Source organism: Balaenoptera borealis (assembly GCF_965194805.1).
Source record: "Balaenoptera borealis genome assembly, chromosome: 16".
In the NCBI taxonomy this organism is placed as follows: domain Eukaryota; kingdom Metazoa; phylum Chordata; class Mammalia; order Artiodactyla; family Balaenopteridae; genus Balaenoptera; species Balaenoptera borealis.
In genome coordinates, this window is record NC_138872.1 from 74,683,494 (window position 1) to 74,698,224 (window position 14,731).

The following is a 14,731-nucleotide window of genomic DNA, read 5'->3' on the forward strand; positions in this document are numbered from 1 at the left end:
ATATGTCCATGCCACTCTCTCACTTTGTCCCAGCTTACCCTTCCCCCTCCTTGTGTCCTCAAGTCCATTCTCTATGTCTGCGTCTTTATTCCTGTCCTGCCCCTAGAAGACCTTGTTTTTTATCCGTTCAATATATGATAGTTTGCATCCCAAGCTCCCAATCCAGCCCTCCCCTGCCCCCCAGCCCTTGGCAATCACAAGTCTGCTCTCTATGTCTGTGAGTCTGTTTCTGTTTTGTAGATAAGTTCATCTATGTTCTATTTTAGATTCCACATATAAGTGATATCATATGATATTTGTCTTCCTCTTTCTGACTTACTTCGCTTAGTATGATAATCTCTTGGTCCATCCATGTTGCTGCAAATGGCATGATTTCATTCTTTTTTATGGCTGAGTAGTATTCCATTGTATATATGTACCACATCTTCTTTATCCATTCATCTGTCGATGGACATTTAGGTTGTTTCCATGTCTTGGCTATTGTAAATAGTGTTGCTATGAACATAGGGGTGTATGTATCTTTTTGAATTAAGAGTTTTGTCTGGATATATGCCCAGGAGTGGGATTGCTGGATCATATGGCAACTCTAGTTTTTTGAGGAACCTCCATGCTGTGAGAGACCCATCCTTCTAACTGTGTCTCTCTTCCCTCCCTTTCACCTTAGTCTGGAGCCTCTGGCCCGCCTTGCACGGGTGGGAACTTCAAAGTCCCAGGGGCGGTGCTCTGATACGAGGAGCTTGGAGGGTTTGTTCATCTGGTCTAAGGGGAAGCTTTCATTTCCTGTGAGCATGCTGGAAGCTGCTTTGTTTTGGGGCACCTTGAGATGCTACCCACCTTTCCTGCAGGGCAGGTGTGATTGGTGTCTCAGAGGGCTGTGCTCACAAGCCACTCGTGCAGGCAGGTACAGGGCTCCTTCTCAGAGGTACAGACGGTTGTCTGTGTTTACTCAGAGTCTGGCATTTCCGACCTGCTTTGAGTGCAGTATAAGTGCAGCACCTGCTTTACCTGGGAAAAGTGAAATACCTGGATTTCCGCACGGTCACGGCTAAGACGTATGGTCACTGGACAGCCTCACATTTTGGGGTGTGCAGTCCTTTCCTTTGAGGATGGAGGAAGGGTTTGTCAGGCCAGGGGAAGGAGCAGAGAGTATCCTTGTTTGCATGGAGAGACAGTTGGATGATGCCGGGGTATCCCACAGTCTGCCAGGACCACATGGCTCAAGTTCATCATTAAATGGGAAAAATGAAGTAAGACGTACAATGAAGGAAGGGACGGAACTTGGGATCCTTCGGGAATTGCTCTGGCCGCGGGGACCCTGGAATTCTCTGACTTTCCCTCTACCAATGTTATTGTTATTTAAAAAATACTCCTGGCCATCTGAACACCAGGGTGGTCCTTCAAGGAAGGGAAGGAGGAATGGATGATGATGTCTTTCTTTCCCCTGCCCCCTGTCTCTTGTGAGCAGGGAGAAGATGCCTTTTCACCATGTGACCGCCGGCCTGTTGTACAAGGGGAATTACCTCAACCGATCTCTCTCTGCTGGCAGCGACAGCGAGCAGCTAGCTAACATCTCTGTGGAGGAGCTTGACGGTAAGGAGCCCGCCTTGCGTGGGAGGTTCGCCACCCAAGGGAGGCGTCTGGGGCTATTGCGCATCTGAGACGCTGGCCGTCAGTTGTGGCCAAGTCTAACCATGGTGCAGCAGGAAAGAGTTCAGAGATCACTTCTGCCTCAATGACTTCTTTGTGTGGGATGGACCTGGTAGCCTGAAAAATCTACGGTGAATATTTTGGTTCCTTTGGATACCAAAAGGAACCCTTTGACTGGGGAGATAGGCTTCTACTCCTGACACGTATTTTCCAGTTGATGGAATCTTGATCGCCAATAGTGTTGCCCTGTTTCCATCTTGTCATTCACCATGGGGCCCAGCTGCAGGGAGGTCATAGACCTGTTAATGGCCGTCTCTTGACTTGTGGCCATGGTGCTTTGAATCCTGCCCAGATCAGAATCATCTGGAAGCTGTGTCTAGGTGGGAATGGCCGGCAATTATTTTGATTGCCTCTGTGCCTCTGTAACAGTGTAACCTTGGCTTTGGGATGGGAACGAACCTGGGGACATGATGACTGAATTCATCCTGGGACAGTGACCCTTTGTATCCTGGGGAGATCAACTCCTTGATTAAAAAAAAAAAAATTAAAACAAGGAAGAAGGATTTTGTTTTTGTTTTTTAGAATAGAGAATTAGGTTGATTCAGCCAGATGTTTGCCTAGGTACTGCATCTGCTGAGGCCACGCCAGATTGGTTTCCCTTCTTGTTTTGGAATGCTGTGTTCCTGGTGACACTGTTTTACAACAAGAAGTTTAAATTTACTGTCTAAAATAGGGAAGTTAAAATTACCCCAGATGGCCCATATCTTTGCTTTGAGTGTAATGGTTTGAACCAGTGTGATTTCTTTGTGCACATTGCTTAGAAGGGGTATGGTAGGCAGGGAGATTCAGCTCTGGGCCAGGGAAGACGGACTTGCTTCATGAAGGGCACGAGATGGGGCAGGCGAAGGACAGGGCCGTCGAATAGCTTTCTTGCTGTCACCCGTGTTGTTTGCTTGCTTCTCGACAGGCATACCATGTTTTATTACACTTCGCTTTATGGCACTTCGCAGATACTGCATTTTTTACGGATTGAAGGTTTGGGGCAACACTGCATTGTCAGATGCTGGTTAGCATTTTTTAGCAATAAAATATTTTTAAATTAAGGTATGTACATTGTTTGTTTGGACCTAATGCTATCACACATTTAATAGACTACAGCGTAGTGCAAACATAACTTTTATAGGCACTGGGAAACTAAAAGATTCGGTGATTCGCTTTATTGTGCTATTTGCTTTATTGCAGCGGTCTGGAACCGAGTGCGCGGTATCTCTGAAGCCTACCTGTAGAGGCTTGTTTATGTCCATGATGGAGCAGTGGAGCTCAGCGGCCGGTGGGCTGGGTCTGGAGGAGAGGCCAGAGGATATTAGAGGAAGGGGAGTGATGTGGGCAGAGCCAGACTCCCTCGGCCCAGCATCTGCTCACTGTGGTCTGGACAGACCAGGGGCCAGAGAGGAGAGTAGTATCCTCAGGTCTCCTGGCCTTCAACTGGCCAGAGGATATTTGGACAAGGACACGGAAGCAGAAAATAGAGCCCTGACCTCCTCCAAAATGAGCCCATCCTGGTGGCCACAAACGAGGCCGAGGCTGAGCTGGGTGTGTTGGCAAAGTGAGGTGAGGCCCAGGCTTTCCTGTGTCCTGGGGAGGAGTCCTAGCTAGTGGAGAGCAGGGCAGTGGTGCATTGATTTGGGAAGGGGGCTGGTTGCGGGTCCCCCAGTTTTAGTCATCACTAAGCAGGGGGGACTGGGAGCCTCCTGTGTGGAGCCCTGTGGAGCCGAGGCCATGAGACTTGGGCAGAAAGTCTATGTGTTTCGGGCAACTCTTATTTTTTCTTTTTAAATTGAAGTATCATTGATTTACAATGTTGCGCTAGTTTCAGGTGTACAGCAGTGTTTCAGTTATACATATACATATGTATATATATTCCTTTTCAGATTCTTTTCCTTTATAAGTTATTACAAAATATTGAGTATAGTTCCTTGTGCTATACAGTAGGTCCCTGTTGTTTATCTATTTTATATATAGTAGTGTGTATAAGTTAACCCCAAACTCCTAATTTATCCCCACCCCCTTCCCCTTTGGTAACCATAAGTTTGTTTTCTCTCTGTCGGTCTATTTCTGTTTTATATACAAGTTCATTGGTATCATTTTTTTTTGATTCCACATATAAGTGATATCATAGGATATTTCTCTTTCTCTGTCTGACTTACTTCACTTAGTATGATAAGCCCTAGGTCCATACATGTTGCTGCAAATGGCATTATTTCATTCTTTTTTGCTGCTGAGTAATATTCCATTGTATAAATATACTACATCTTCTTTATCCATTCATCTGTCCATGCTCATTTACTTGGTTTCCATGTCTTGGCTGTTGTAAATAGTGCTGCAGTGAACAGGGGGGGGTGCATGTATGCTTTTGAATTATGGTTTTCTCCGGATATATGTTGGGCATCTCCTGCAGAGGCTGCAATGACTAACCCAGTGAAGTTTGGAAATCATCTATGGCTTTCACATACCCTGGCTTTCCATTTTTCTTCCTCCTCCTTCCCAACTTTGCCATGAATAATCAAGAGATGATTTTTCCAAGACTTCTCAGAGTGATGGCTTTTTTCTCTGTGAAATCTGGGCCACTGTCAGGGTGCATGGCTTTTCAAGAGATCCACTGCTTGGGTTTCGGCCCTTCTCCACTCGGGCACCGGCTGAACTCTGTTCTTGGGGAAGCAGCAGAGCAGAGCTCACCATCCTGTTGTTCCTGTCAGGCACAGGCAGCTGAATGGGGCTGAAAGGCGCCTTCTCAGCAGGTGAGACTAGCGGGGGGTAATTCTCACAGCCCTGGCGGCCCAGGTGGGTGGCCTTGGCCCTGGAAGCCCTGGTTGTGGGGGGCAGGGGTCCCTGGTTGAGTGAAGCTGGACTTTATGGCCTGAGGTCGGCTGGGGAAGATGCTGTATTTGTCCTTCAGGAGGGTAATCCAGGCTGTCAGCCTGGAGAAGGGCCATTTATTTTCTAATGGAAGATTCCTTCTACTTATTTATTTATTTATTTTTGCCAAGGTGAACCCTGAGTTATGACTGCTTACACTTCGTTAAGAGCATCTTGGGGCTCCAGGCAGGGCTGTGAGATGTGTTCTGAGTGTAGAACAGGCGGGCAGGGTCTGAAAACCAACTGGCTTGAATCAGTTCAGAGGACTGCAGCTTGGTTCTTGGGGAAGCCAGTTTCCGAGACTGTGCTTGTTTGCTGTTCTCTTGGAGCTGCCTTGTGTCAGCCAAGCCCTGATATCCTACTGTTCGGGGCCACTCATTTATCCTCACAGGACATGTGGTGCTGCACAGGGAGTTGATGTGTTGGACACTGGTGGATACTGAAGCATCCTTTGTGGTCCAGCCACCTTGGGTGCAGATGTTAGTTGGGTACCATCCCCGCCCCGTGTGGCTGCAGCCTCTTGCTTACGGATCACCAAAGGCAGGTTCCCTCACCTGGTCAGTGTTTGTCACTGGGGATGGAATGCCCCTTTCCTTCAGTGTAAGGATCAAGGGCACCGAGTCCACGAGAGGTTACCCTCTGAGAATGAGGCCACTCAACATGCAGGCCAGCTCCAGTTGCCATTCGCTCTGGGAAGTTTCTATTTCTTCTCTTTAAACAAAGCTTATGAGGAAATAATGCGAAGCTGCATCAAATTAGCCAGACTGGAATTGGAAATCACCCAACAAACAAACTCAGCAATGATGAATTGGTTGAGATCCTTCCTTCCTTCCTTCCTTCCTTCCTTCCTTCCTTCCTTCCTTCCTTCCTTCCTTCCTTCCTTCTTCATTCCTATTTTCATTCCTATTCATTCATTCATTACAGGAATGTTTACCCAAATGCTTTCTGGGTGGAGGAGGAATTCAAAGAAGTATAATCTTCGTTGCCTGGCTCAAGGATTTTACAAGCTACCCAGGGAGTTTATGTACATACAAAATTTATTAGCAGTATCTTGTACTTTTAGAGTGTGTCATGTGGAATTTTATTAGATGCATGAATTGTAATTTTTTAAAAACAGTTTTTTCATTGCTATTTATTGAATAATCTTGTGAGGCTGTCTTAATCTTAAACTGAGCTTTTGCCTCTTTCTGAAGTTTACTCATTTTCATTAATGTATGGTGTTCCATTGTATATAAATATACCTCAATTTCCGTATCCATTCTATTCAGGTTGGATATTTGGGTTGTTTCCAGTCTGGGGCTATTAGGATGTAATCAACCTCCCCTTCTGTTGCAGCTGTGATGTTGGGATCTGCTCTCCTCATGGCTCCCTGTGGCCACTGTGAAATGTCTGAGTGTGGGTATTTCACGTTATTTTTGCCAGTAACAGTGTCAGCCTCTCAGATTAATTTCTTGGGTCTTCCTTTTAGCCTAGGTTAGTTTGCTGTCACATCTTGGATGGTTGTTATTTCTGTTTTTTTCTTCAGGAATGCCTGCCATTCTAATGCTAGATCTTCATTCGATGTTTTCCATAAAATGCCTCTCTTCTCACATCATTTTTCTCTGTTTTGCACTTCTACGTTCATTCTTGAGTCTGTCTACCACCTCGTTGATTTGTTTGCAGTCACTTAAAAAAATTTGTTTTTGATTTCCTTTAAAGTGTATTTTCATTATGGATGAAAGTTTCAGTTTCTCTGTAGTTTGATTTTATTTCAGTAGCTCCCCCTTAACTTTTTGGTCAAAGTATAATACAGAAGAGTATTATTGTACAGTTCAATTCTTATCAAACATGAACATGCATGCAGCAACCACCCAGGTTAAGGAATAAGGTGTTACCAGCACCCTGAAGTACCCCTGAGGTCCTTCCTAATACCTCTTCCTCAAAGACAACCACTGCGCTGAATTACCTATCATCATTTAATTGTGTTTGTGTTTTTCCTTCATCTCAAGGGGGTTATATTATATTTATTGTTTTGCGTCCAACCTCTTTTCTTCAACATTATACTTGTGAGACTCAACCATGTTTTTGAGGGTAGTTGAAGTTCATTCATTTTCATTAATATATAGTGTTTCATCACATATAAATAGATCTCAGTTTATTTATCCATTATATTCTCAGTGGGTATTCGAGTTGTTTCCAGTTTGTAGCTGTTAGGATATAGCCCTTGGTGGTGCTGCTGTGCTCTTCTCATGGCAACCTCTTCCTCTTTTACTGGAGCCATATTTTTTTATTCTCGCCCAACTCTTTGTCTTATTGAGAACAATTTGTACACAGTTTGTGGAAATCTCTTCTGTTTCTTGTCATAAATTATATATAGAGATTTTTTAATAATAAATACCTGTTTCTCCAAGTCTCCCAGCTGATGCTACCTTTGTTTTCCATTAGAAGATGTTTTTATATGGTCCCCTTTGCTTTTTTCTGTTCTGCTTTGTGACTCAGCAATGAGAGTTCTTTGTAGGTCCACGATCTGTCAGCAAACAAGGTTTATAAAGAGTCTTTAGCCTTCTTCCTTCTGTCTTCACTTTATTCCAGACCTGGGATAATTTCCCCCTTTTCAGCCCCAGCTGGAGAGTCCAGTTTCTAGAAGACGTTCATCTAGCCCATGGCTACTGGGCGGAGGGGGGATCTTGATGGCCCCTCCTCCTGGGTTTGCTCCTTGTGTCACAGAATTCAATTAACTCCTTTATTCTTCTTTTCTTTTGGTCTCCTTCCTGTTCCCATGCTAGTATCTAACATTCTGGTACATATTCTGGCTCTCATCTCTCCCCCGCAAATAATCCAGGGTGGGACACACCCTCCCATGGCTCTTATTACTCTCAGAGAGTTATGTTCCCCGAAGGAGCTTAGAAAGGAGGTGCTGCTGAGGTGGGTTTGGTTGAGGAATAGATCACCGTGGAGAACAGTTGCTATGAAATAGGGACCGACTGCTTGATTTGCTGGTCAGCATAGCCTCTGGGTGCCTGGCGGGGCACACAATGGTGATGAGCCAATGTCTTCCTTCCGTACGTGTTTCTCTGGTTCCCAGGATGGGTGGAAATTGTGTTTCTCCAGTTTCATTGATGTGGCAACTAGCAAAAATTCTCCTCAGGCTCTGACATGTGTATACATCTCAAAATCAATATTTCTGGGGATGTGCATACATTATCCTACATACATTTCTGGAGGGTATTTTAATTTGAGTTTGGGAGTGGATGTATCAATCCGCCAACTTTCAAACACAAAAAGCACCACTTCAGTAGTTGACTACCTCCATCTGGACTGTTCCAGAGCCACCGCATCTGCAGAACCAGTTTCCTCAACGGCCCCGTGTTTGCCTGATCCAGAGGACTCTCAGGTGTTTATTCCGGACTTTCTGCAGCATCTGGCAGCATTGCTCACACCCTTGGTTTTGGTTTGTCACTACCTTGACATCCATGTCACTAGCTGGCTCTCCTCCTTCCTCTTTTCTACCTCTTTGACATTCCCCTCATCTTCTGCCCACTGCTGATGTACTGTTTTTCCCCGGGGTTGGTTTTTGCTGTCATCCCCAAGGGCAACTGCATACCGGTCGCCTCGGGATAGATATCTTTGATCCCTGCCTCCCTCCTGAATTCTAGACCTGCTACTTATAGTCCTGTGTAGATGTCCCACGAGTCCCTTAAACTCCAGTGATCCAAAGCTGGACAGATTTTCTTTTTCTCTCTCAAACTGCTCCTCCCCTGGAATTTTTCTCAGGAAATTATGTCACATTACACCCAGTCAGCCACGGTGGTAATCTGGGGGTCATTCTTGATTCCTCTTTTTCTCTTACTCCACACGTATCATTGGCAAAGCCCTGCAGATCAACTTCCTTCTCCTCCAACCACATGGCTGTTTTCTTGGGCCAGGTTCTCCCACCAGCTAGACAACTGCAGTCACCAAGAGGTGATCTCCTTGTGCCTCGTCCAGGATATCAGCCTTGTATCAGTTCAGTTCCATTTCACTGGAGGGATGCTTCTCAAATACACACTTGATTCGGTTATCATTTTTCCCTTCTTGTCCTACAAACACGTGCACACACACACACACACACATAAAACAACAGTGTATTTAATATTTCTTTAATCCTTTTTAAAAATTTAAAAATCTATAGAGGTTCTGGAAAGTACAGTGAATACCTGTATACCCTTTGTCTAATTTGCTGACATTACAGCATTTGCTTTCTCTCTCTTTCCCTTTTTCTCAACACACATGCACAATTTTTTAAGTTCTAGAATTTTAATTTGGTTCTTTTTTATAGTTTCCATCTCTCTGCTGAAATACTCTGTTTACTCATTTAAATGATATTTTTCTTTAATTCTTTGGACATATTTTCCTAAATCTATAATAGCTCTTTAAAGTCTTTAGGTATTAAACCCATCATCTAGGCTCTAGACCATCTGTGGGTTGATTTCTGTTGTCTTTTTTAGATTATAGTCAAGTTTTCTTGTTTCTTTGCACACCTGTTATTATTTGACTGTACACTGAACATTTTGAATGCTATGTTGTATTGACTCTGTGTTCTGTTAGCTTTCTTTGAAGAGCGCTGATTTTCTGTTGTAATAGGTAGTTCAGTTACTAGCCTACCACCTTAAACTTCTGTTGGTTCAATTTTGTTTTATTTTATGTTAGGGTAGATCTTTGGCAATCCCAAGGTGACTCCCAAGCCCCTGTAACTCGGCAGGGACTCAGCCTCCAAACTCTGTCTTCCTTGTGGATCTTGTCAGGGCTTGGTTTTCGACTTTGTTCAGGTGGGTCTTATGTAGGCCTTCAGAGTGTGTCCCTTACTGTTAAGATGTGTCTTTCTAGTGTCTGGATGCCTGGGGTGTTAATGAGGTTTTCCAGACATCCCCTAGGGATGCTTAAGTTCTAGCATCTGTCTTCCATTCTCAGCCTCATAGCAGCTGCTTCCTGGTAAGTCTGGTTTAATCTCAATTTGCACTTGGGTTGCCCAACCTTCAGCCAAGTATTCATAAGGAACCCACACACAGGCTTCCGAAGCCCCCTCTCTGCATAGTTTTCTTCCCTCTGCTGCCTGACCCCACAGATTCTAGCCCCTTCCGCTACCCCAATGTAAGAACTGTGCTTGGACAATTATCCCTGGGCAGAGGGCCAGGGTGAACATGGGGCTCGCCATGTGAATTTCCTCTTGCCCTGCAATTGCAGCGTTGTGCTGCTGGTTGTTTATGGCCTGCAAACAGTTGCTTTATATATTTTGTTCAGGTACACGGTGGGAGGGTTATTCTGAAACCAATTACTTTGTCACAGCAAAAACTTATTATTAGTCATTTGTTTTTTACCTGAACCAGTTAAAAGTACTTTTCAATCATCATAGCACTTTACCCTTGAACACTTCACTTCTGCCTATAGTTCTGGAATGGCTCTCCATAGCCTATAGCTGTGTTAGCTATAGCGCATCTCTGTGTCAGAGCATATGAAGCCCTGTGTGGCCTGGACCTTTCATTTTGTCTGCTTCAACTCCCTACTTGCCTTCTAGATCATTTCCTGCTGCCTCACAATCTCTCCTGCTTCCCTGCCCTTGTTTCAGTTGCTTCTTTCAGGAATGTTCTGTCTACCTGGGAAAGACCTCTCCATCTTGTAAGTTTCAACATTGTCAGTTGTTGTCCTCCTTCTCCTCCTCATCACAGCTGTTTATTGAATGTTTACTATGTTCCAGGAATGGTTCAAAGTGCATGAGATGAATTAACTCATTTAACCCTCTCGATAATGCTCTGATGCAGGTACTATTATTAACCCCATTTTTGCAAATGTGGAAAAGGGAGACATTAGATAACCTTGTCCAAGGTCGCCTAACTAGCATGTGTTGGAACTGGGATGCAGCCTACCAGCTGGCTTCAGAGCTCGTGCTTTTTAAGTTCTATGTTCTGAATCCTCCCACCTGCTAAGTAAGACCCTTTGTGCCTTCCCTGCACCCTCATGTCACTATCATATATATCACTGCCACCACTGTGACACCTGGGTGAGAACTTGGCTGATTAATCAAACTTTCAGTGGGTGGAGAGATATTTTTAAAGCTCTGTGTGAGCCTAGTGTGTTTCTCACGGAGAGCAGAGGTGCACAGCAACCCAGAAAAGGCTGGTGATGGGCTTGAGTTCATGCTGGAAGGGGACTGCCTCCTGTGCTCTGAGCTCTGAAGAGCCCCTTTCCACCCCCGCTTGTCTGGTACATCATATATTTTCTTGTCAAGAAGTCTCCCCCCACCCTTTTTTCTTTCTCCTCTACTTGTGCTGGTTGATTTAGAAATCTCAGAGGCACACCCTACTAGCCTTTTTTGAGATGCTTCCCTCTACGGGCTTTTCAACTGGGGTTTTAAGAAGGCAGAAACATTACTGTCACAAGAAGAGAAGCTCTCAACTCTTATCTGAGAAGGCTGATGGCTCAAAGTTCTCTCCTCCAGAGGAGGCGATAAAACCTACACAATGAGCCACATCATCCAACAGGAGTGGGAGTGCCAGATAGACAGCTCTGCTCTGGAGCTGGGAATTAGCCTTACAACCCTGGTCTTTTATCTACCTGGGTACTTTCCTCCTAGAGGCTTGACCTGCCTTTGAGCCTTGAGAGGGCAAGTCTTTTGTGGTGAGTTGTGAAGCTTTGTTAGCAGAGCCAAGGAGGGATTTCTCTGATGGTAGCTGCTTCTAAGGGCCCACTCCTTAAAGGGACATTTGTCTAAGTCGTCTTGATCTGAAAATGCGTTTTGATAGCTGTGGCCAAGAAGGAAACCTGAGTACCATCCCTGCCACTTTCATTTTCTTCATTGGTAATTTGTATGCTGCCTGCTTCCCAAAGTGATGGAGACATCATATGATAAAGGAAGAAACACAAACTGCAAAGGCTGTCAGAATAGAAATAGGAAATAAAAATCCATATACCAAGAGGAAGAAAAAAATATGACAGTCCCTAACACTAATACATTTACTGTGAATGAGCATTAAATTTAGCTCCAAGCTTCCAATTGGTTGGGGCAAAAAAGGTAGCATACCTTATTCCAATGACAACCTTCAAGGGTCCTATTGGAAGAATATTCTTCTCATTTGTATTTTAAATAGGAGCCCTTTGGCCCATAATAAAAATACCCAACATACAAACATTTTGTATTGTTATTTCAAAGATGTTGGTGGCTTTCAGCTTTTTCTCAATCTCTAATTTCTGAAGGTTTTTTAAAACCTTTTTTCCCTAGTAATGGTGCCTTTTGATGGTGGTGATTCTCAGTGAAGGGCTAGGTGCTAATCTTAGACTCCAGATATAGAAAGAGGAGGGCAGATGGTAGTTTTAAAAGCCTTCCCACCGGATAATGCTAAGTACCCCCTGTAGGACATGTTTCTCTGGTTCCCCCTCCTAAGAACCCTGCTTGAGATAGTAGGAAGAAGTGATATCTTGGTATAAAAGTTTCCTACATGTAGTTCCTTCCCTTCATGTAGGTCCTATATGAAGGACCTACATCATAAAGCATGACCTTTGACTTGGGATATTTGTGGAACAGGAGTTACCAGCAATTCATCTCTGTCATAAAATAACCTTGATATTCTTCCTGTGGAACCTTCAGCGTTCAACAGAAATGCATCCTAATAGATCTGCTAAGGTAATTAAGCTCCACAGTGCTTCCCCAAATAACTGAATAAGTTAACCTGTTGAGGCGAATTGTTCTGCATTATCCATCTGGATACTGAAGAGAGTTTGCCAGAACTCATCATTTTGATGTTGGCTTCGTTGATACTGAGCTGTTTCTCCTGGTGGTAATTGGCCAGCAGCAGGTTCAGCTGTTTCCTGGGACTACTGAGGAATGTGATATTAGCAATATGTTCTAGCAGGGATGGCTCACTGATCTTTCCTCTTCACAGTGGCATCCGGAGCATCTCATCCAAACACTGCTCCAAACCATTTAAAAGCAGGTGATGAGCTAGGACACAGCCATTTAAAATATGGGTTTTCTCTATCAAAGTGGTCATTTCTACTTTCTCTAATTCTCAAGCCAGAAGAACACTGAATTCACATTGAGACCTATATTGCTGTATTGCTGTATTGCTGTGTGACAGATTACTCCCAAACTTACTGGTTTAGAACAAAAAACATTTTTATCTCACGGTTTCTGTGGATCAGGAATCCGGGAGTGGCAAAGATGGCTGGCCTGGCCCAGGGTCTTTCAAAAGGTTGCAGTCAAGACACTTACTGGGATTGCAATCATCTGAAGGCTTGACTGTGGCTGGGGAATCCATCCAAACTCACTCCCAGGGCTGTTGGCTGGAGGCCTCAGTTCCTTCCATGAGGGCCTCCCCCTAGGACTGCTTGAGTGACTTCATGACATGGGATTTGGCTTTTCCTAGAATGAATGATCATTTTATGATCTTGCCTCAGATGTCACATATTGTCACTTCTGCCACATACATTCGCTAAAAGTGAGTCACTAAATAGAGCTTATACTTAAGGTAAGTGGAATTAGGCTTCATTTTTGAAGGGATGACTATCAAAGCATTAGCAGGTGTATTTTAAAGCCACCAAAGAACATACAAATTAGCTTGGAGATGGCTTCTAGCTGTTGAATTGAAAGCTAATGAACTGTTACAGAAAGTTCTAAAGTCATACTTAGCAATTTCTTTATGCAGTAAAGAAGAGAGGACCAAAGGTCATTGCTATAAAAATAGGAATTAAAGCCTACCTGACAGAGTAGGATCTCTGGAGTTCCATGGATATGGGACTATTCCAGTTATACTACTTAGCAGTTGCAACAGGGCTGGTTAGCTCTTCTCCAATATAATTTTTTTCTTAGTAGAAGAAATTTTAGCTGGACAAGTAGGTGCTAGAATAAAGACTACATTTCCCAGTCTCCTTAAGAGCTAAGTGTGGCCATATTAGTAAGTTCTGGACAATGAGATGTAAGCCAAAGTGACATTGGGCAACTTTGGTGCACTTTGCCTCTTCTTTATCGTTTCCTCCTTCTTATTACTGGAGTGGGAATGTCTTCATCTGACACCATGAAGACAAAATGGTAGAGTGGTGAGCTGGAAGGATCCTGGGTGCCTGAGGATAGTGGAACAGAGAGAAATTGACTTCTATTTTGTTTTTTTGGGCACTCACAGCTGAACCCAAACCCACCAGATCAGCAGCCATGTGACCACAGACAAGTAATCCAACCTTTAAACCTATTTTCCCATTTTTAAATTAGTGTCTTACATATAATGCTACTTTTAAGAATCTTCTGCTTACTATTTTTGAGGAGGAAGTATTGTTGTAGAAGATTAGAAGTGATGGATCTATTATTTCAAAGCATGGGAAGTTTGTCCTTTTTCTAATACATATATGACTATATTTCAAATTCATCCATTGAAATGTGAAAGGAAGAGGTTCAGCAGGGGCAGAAAAGGGTGGAGCCAGCAGAGAAGGCTGGATGGCAGAGACCCAAAATGCCTCCAGGGGGACATTAACTTTTGCTGGGTTTGTTTCGTTATGAGGGCAGGACCTAGTTACACTATGTTCATCCCTGTGAGCAAACATAGTGAACGTTTGGACACATAGTGACTGCTCAGAAATACTTGTTGAATAAATGAACGCCAGGTCCTCTGATAAGAGATGTTTGTCCCAAAGTGAGCTAATTGTTCCCGATTATTCATTCTATAATGAGAGTGGAATTGGGATGATGTATCTGGCAGTGAAACATGGTTGATGATGCATGGCATTTAGAGTCAGATGTTCCATGAGTTTTGGTTTTCTCGCACGTACAATGTGGATAACAGTATATACTTCAAAGGGATAATATGAAGTAATATATGCAGAGTGAGTTACTATTGTATATGGTATGTAGTAAGTGCCCAATAAATAGTAACAGTAGTAGTAATAGTAATTGTTGCTATTATTGTTGTTATGATGAAGACGATGATGAAGGTCACCACAATAATGACAAGACACATCCAGACAGAGGATTATTACTTCCACCTTGGGGCAAATTGGCTCCTTAGAGGAAAAAGCAAAACACTAGTCAGTATCCTATGCAGTTGTCCTGTCAGGACAGGGTCACTTCAGAAAGTGAATGCCCCTAACTGGAAAGACCTTTCAATGTGGAAGAATCTGGGCACTCCACCATGATTCTCTGTGTCTAAGTCCATAAGGACATCTTTCC

The 14,731-nt window shown here is 43.7% G+C and overlaps 1 protein-coding gene across 14 annotated transcripts in view; it reads left to right on the forward strand.

Annotated features, from left to right (window-relative positions):
* CALN1 (calneuron 1) overlaps positions 1–14,731 on the forward strand; it is a gene marked incomplete at its 3' end in the record, with an annotated part of 477,379 nt that overhangs the window by 139,976 nt on the left and 322,672 nt on the right. For 11 of the 14 annotated variants that reach the window (XM_082358672.1, XM_082358675.1, XM_082358674.1 and 8 more), the window contains one exon: positions 1,466–1,590. In XM_082358672.1, coding sequence (XP_082214798.1) covers positions 1,466–1,590 — 125 coding nt within the window. The remainder of the gene's footprint in view (positions 1–1,465; positions 1,591–14,731) is intronic. The other 3 variants (XM_082358663.1, XM_082358669.1, XM_082358670.1) reach the window with 1 other exon arrangement.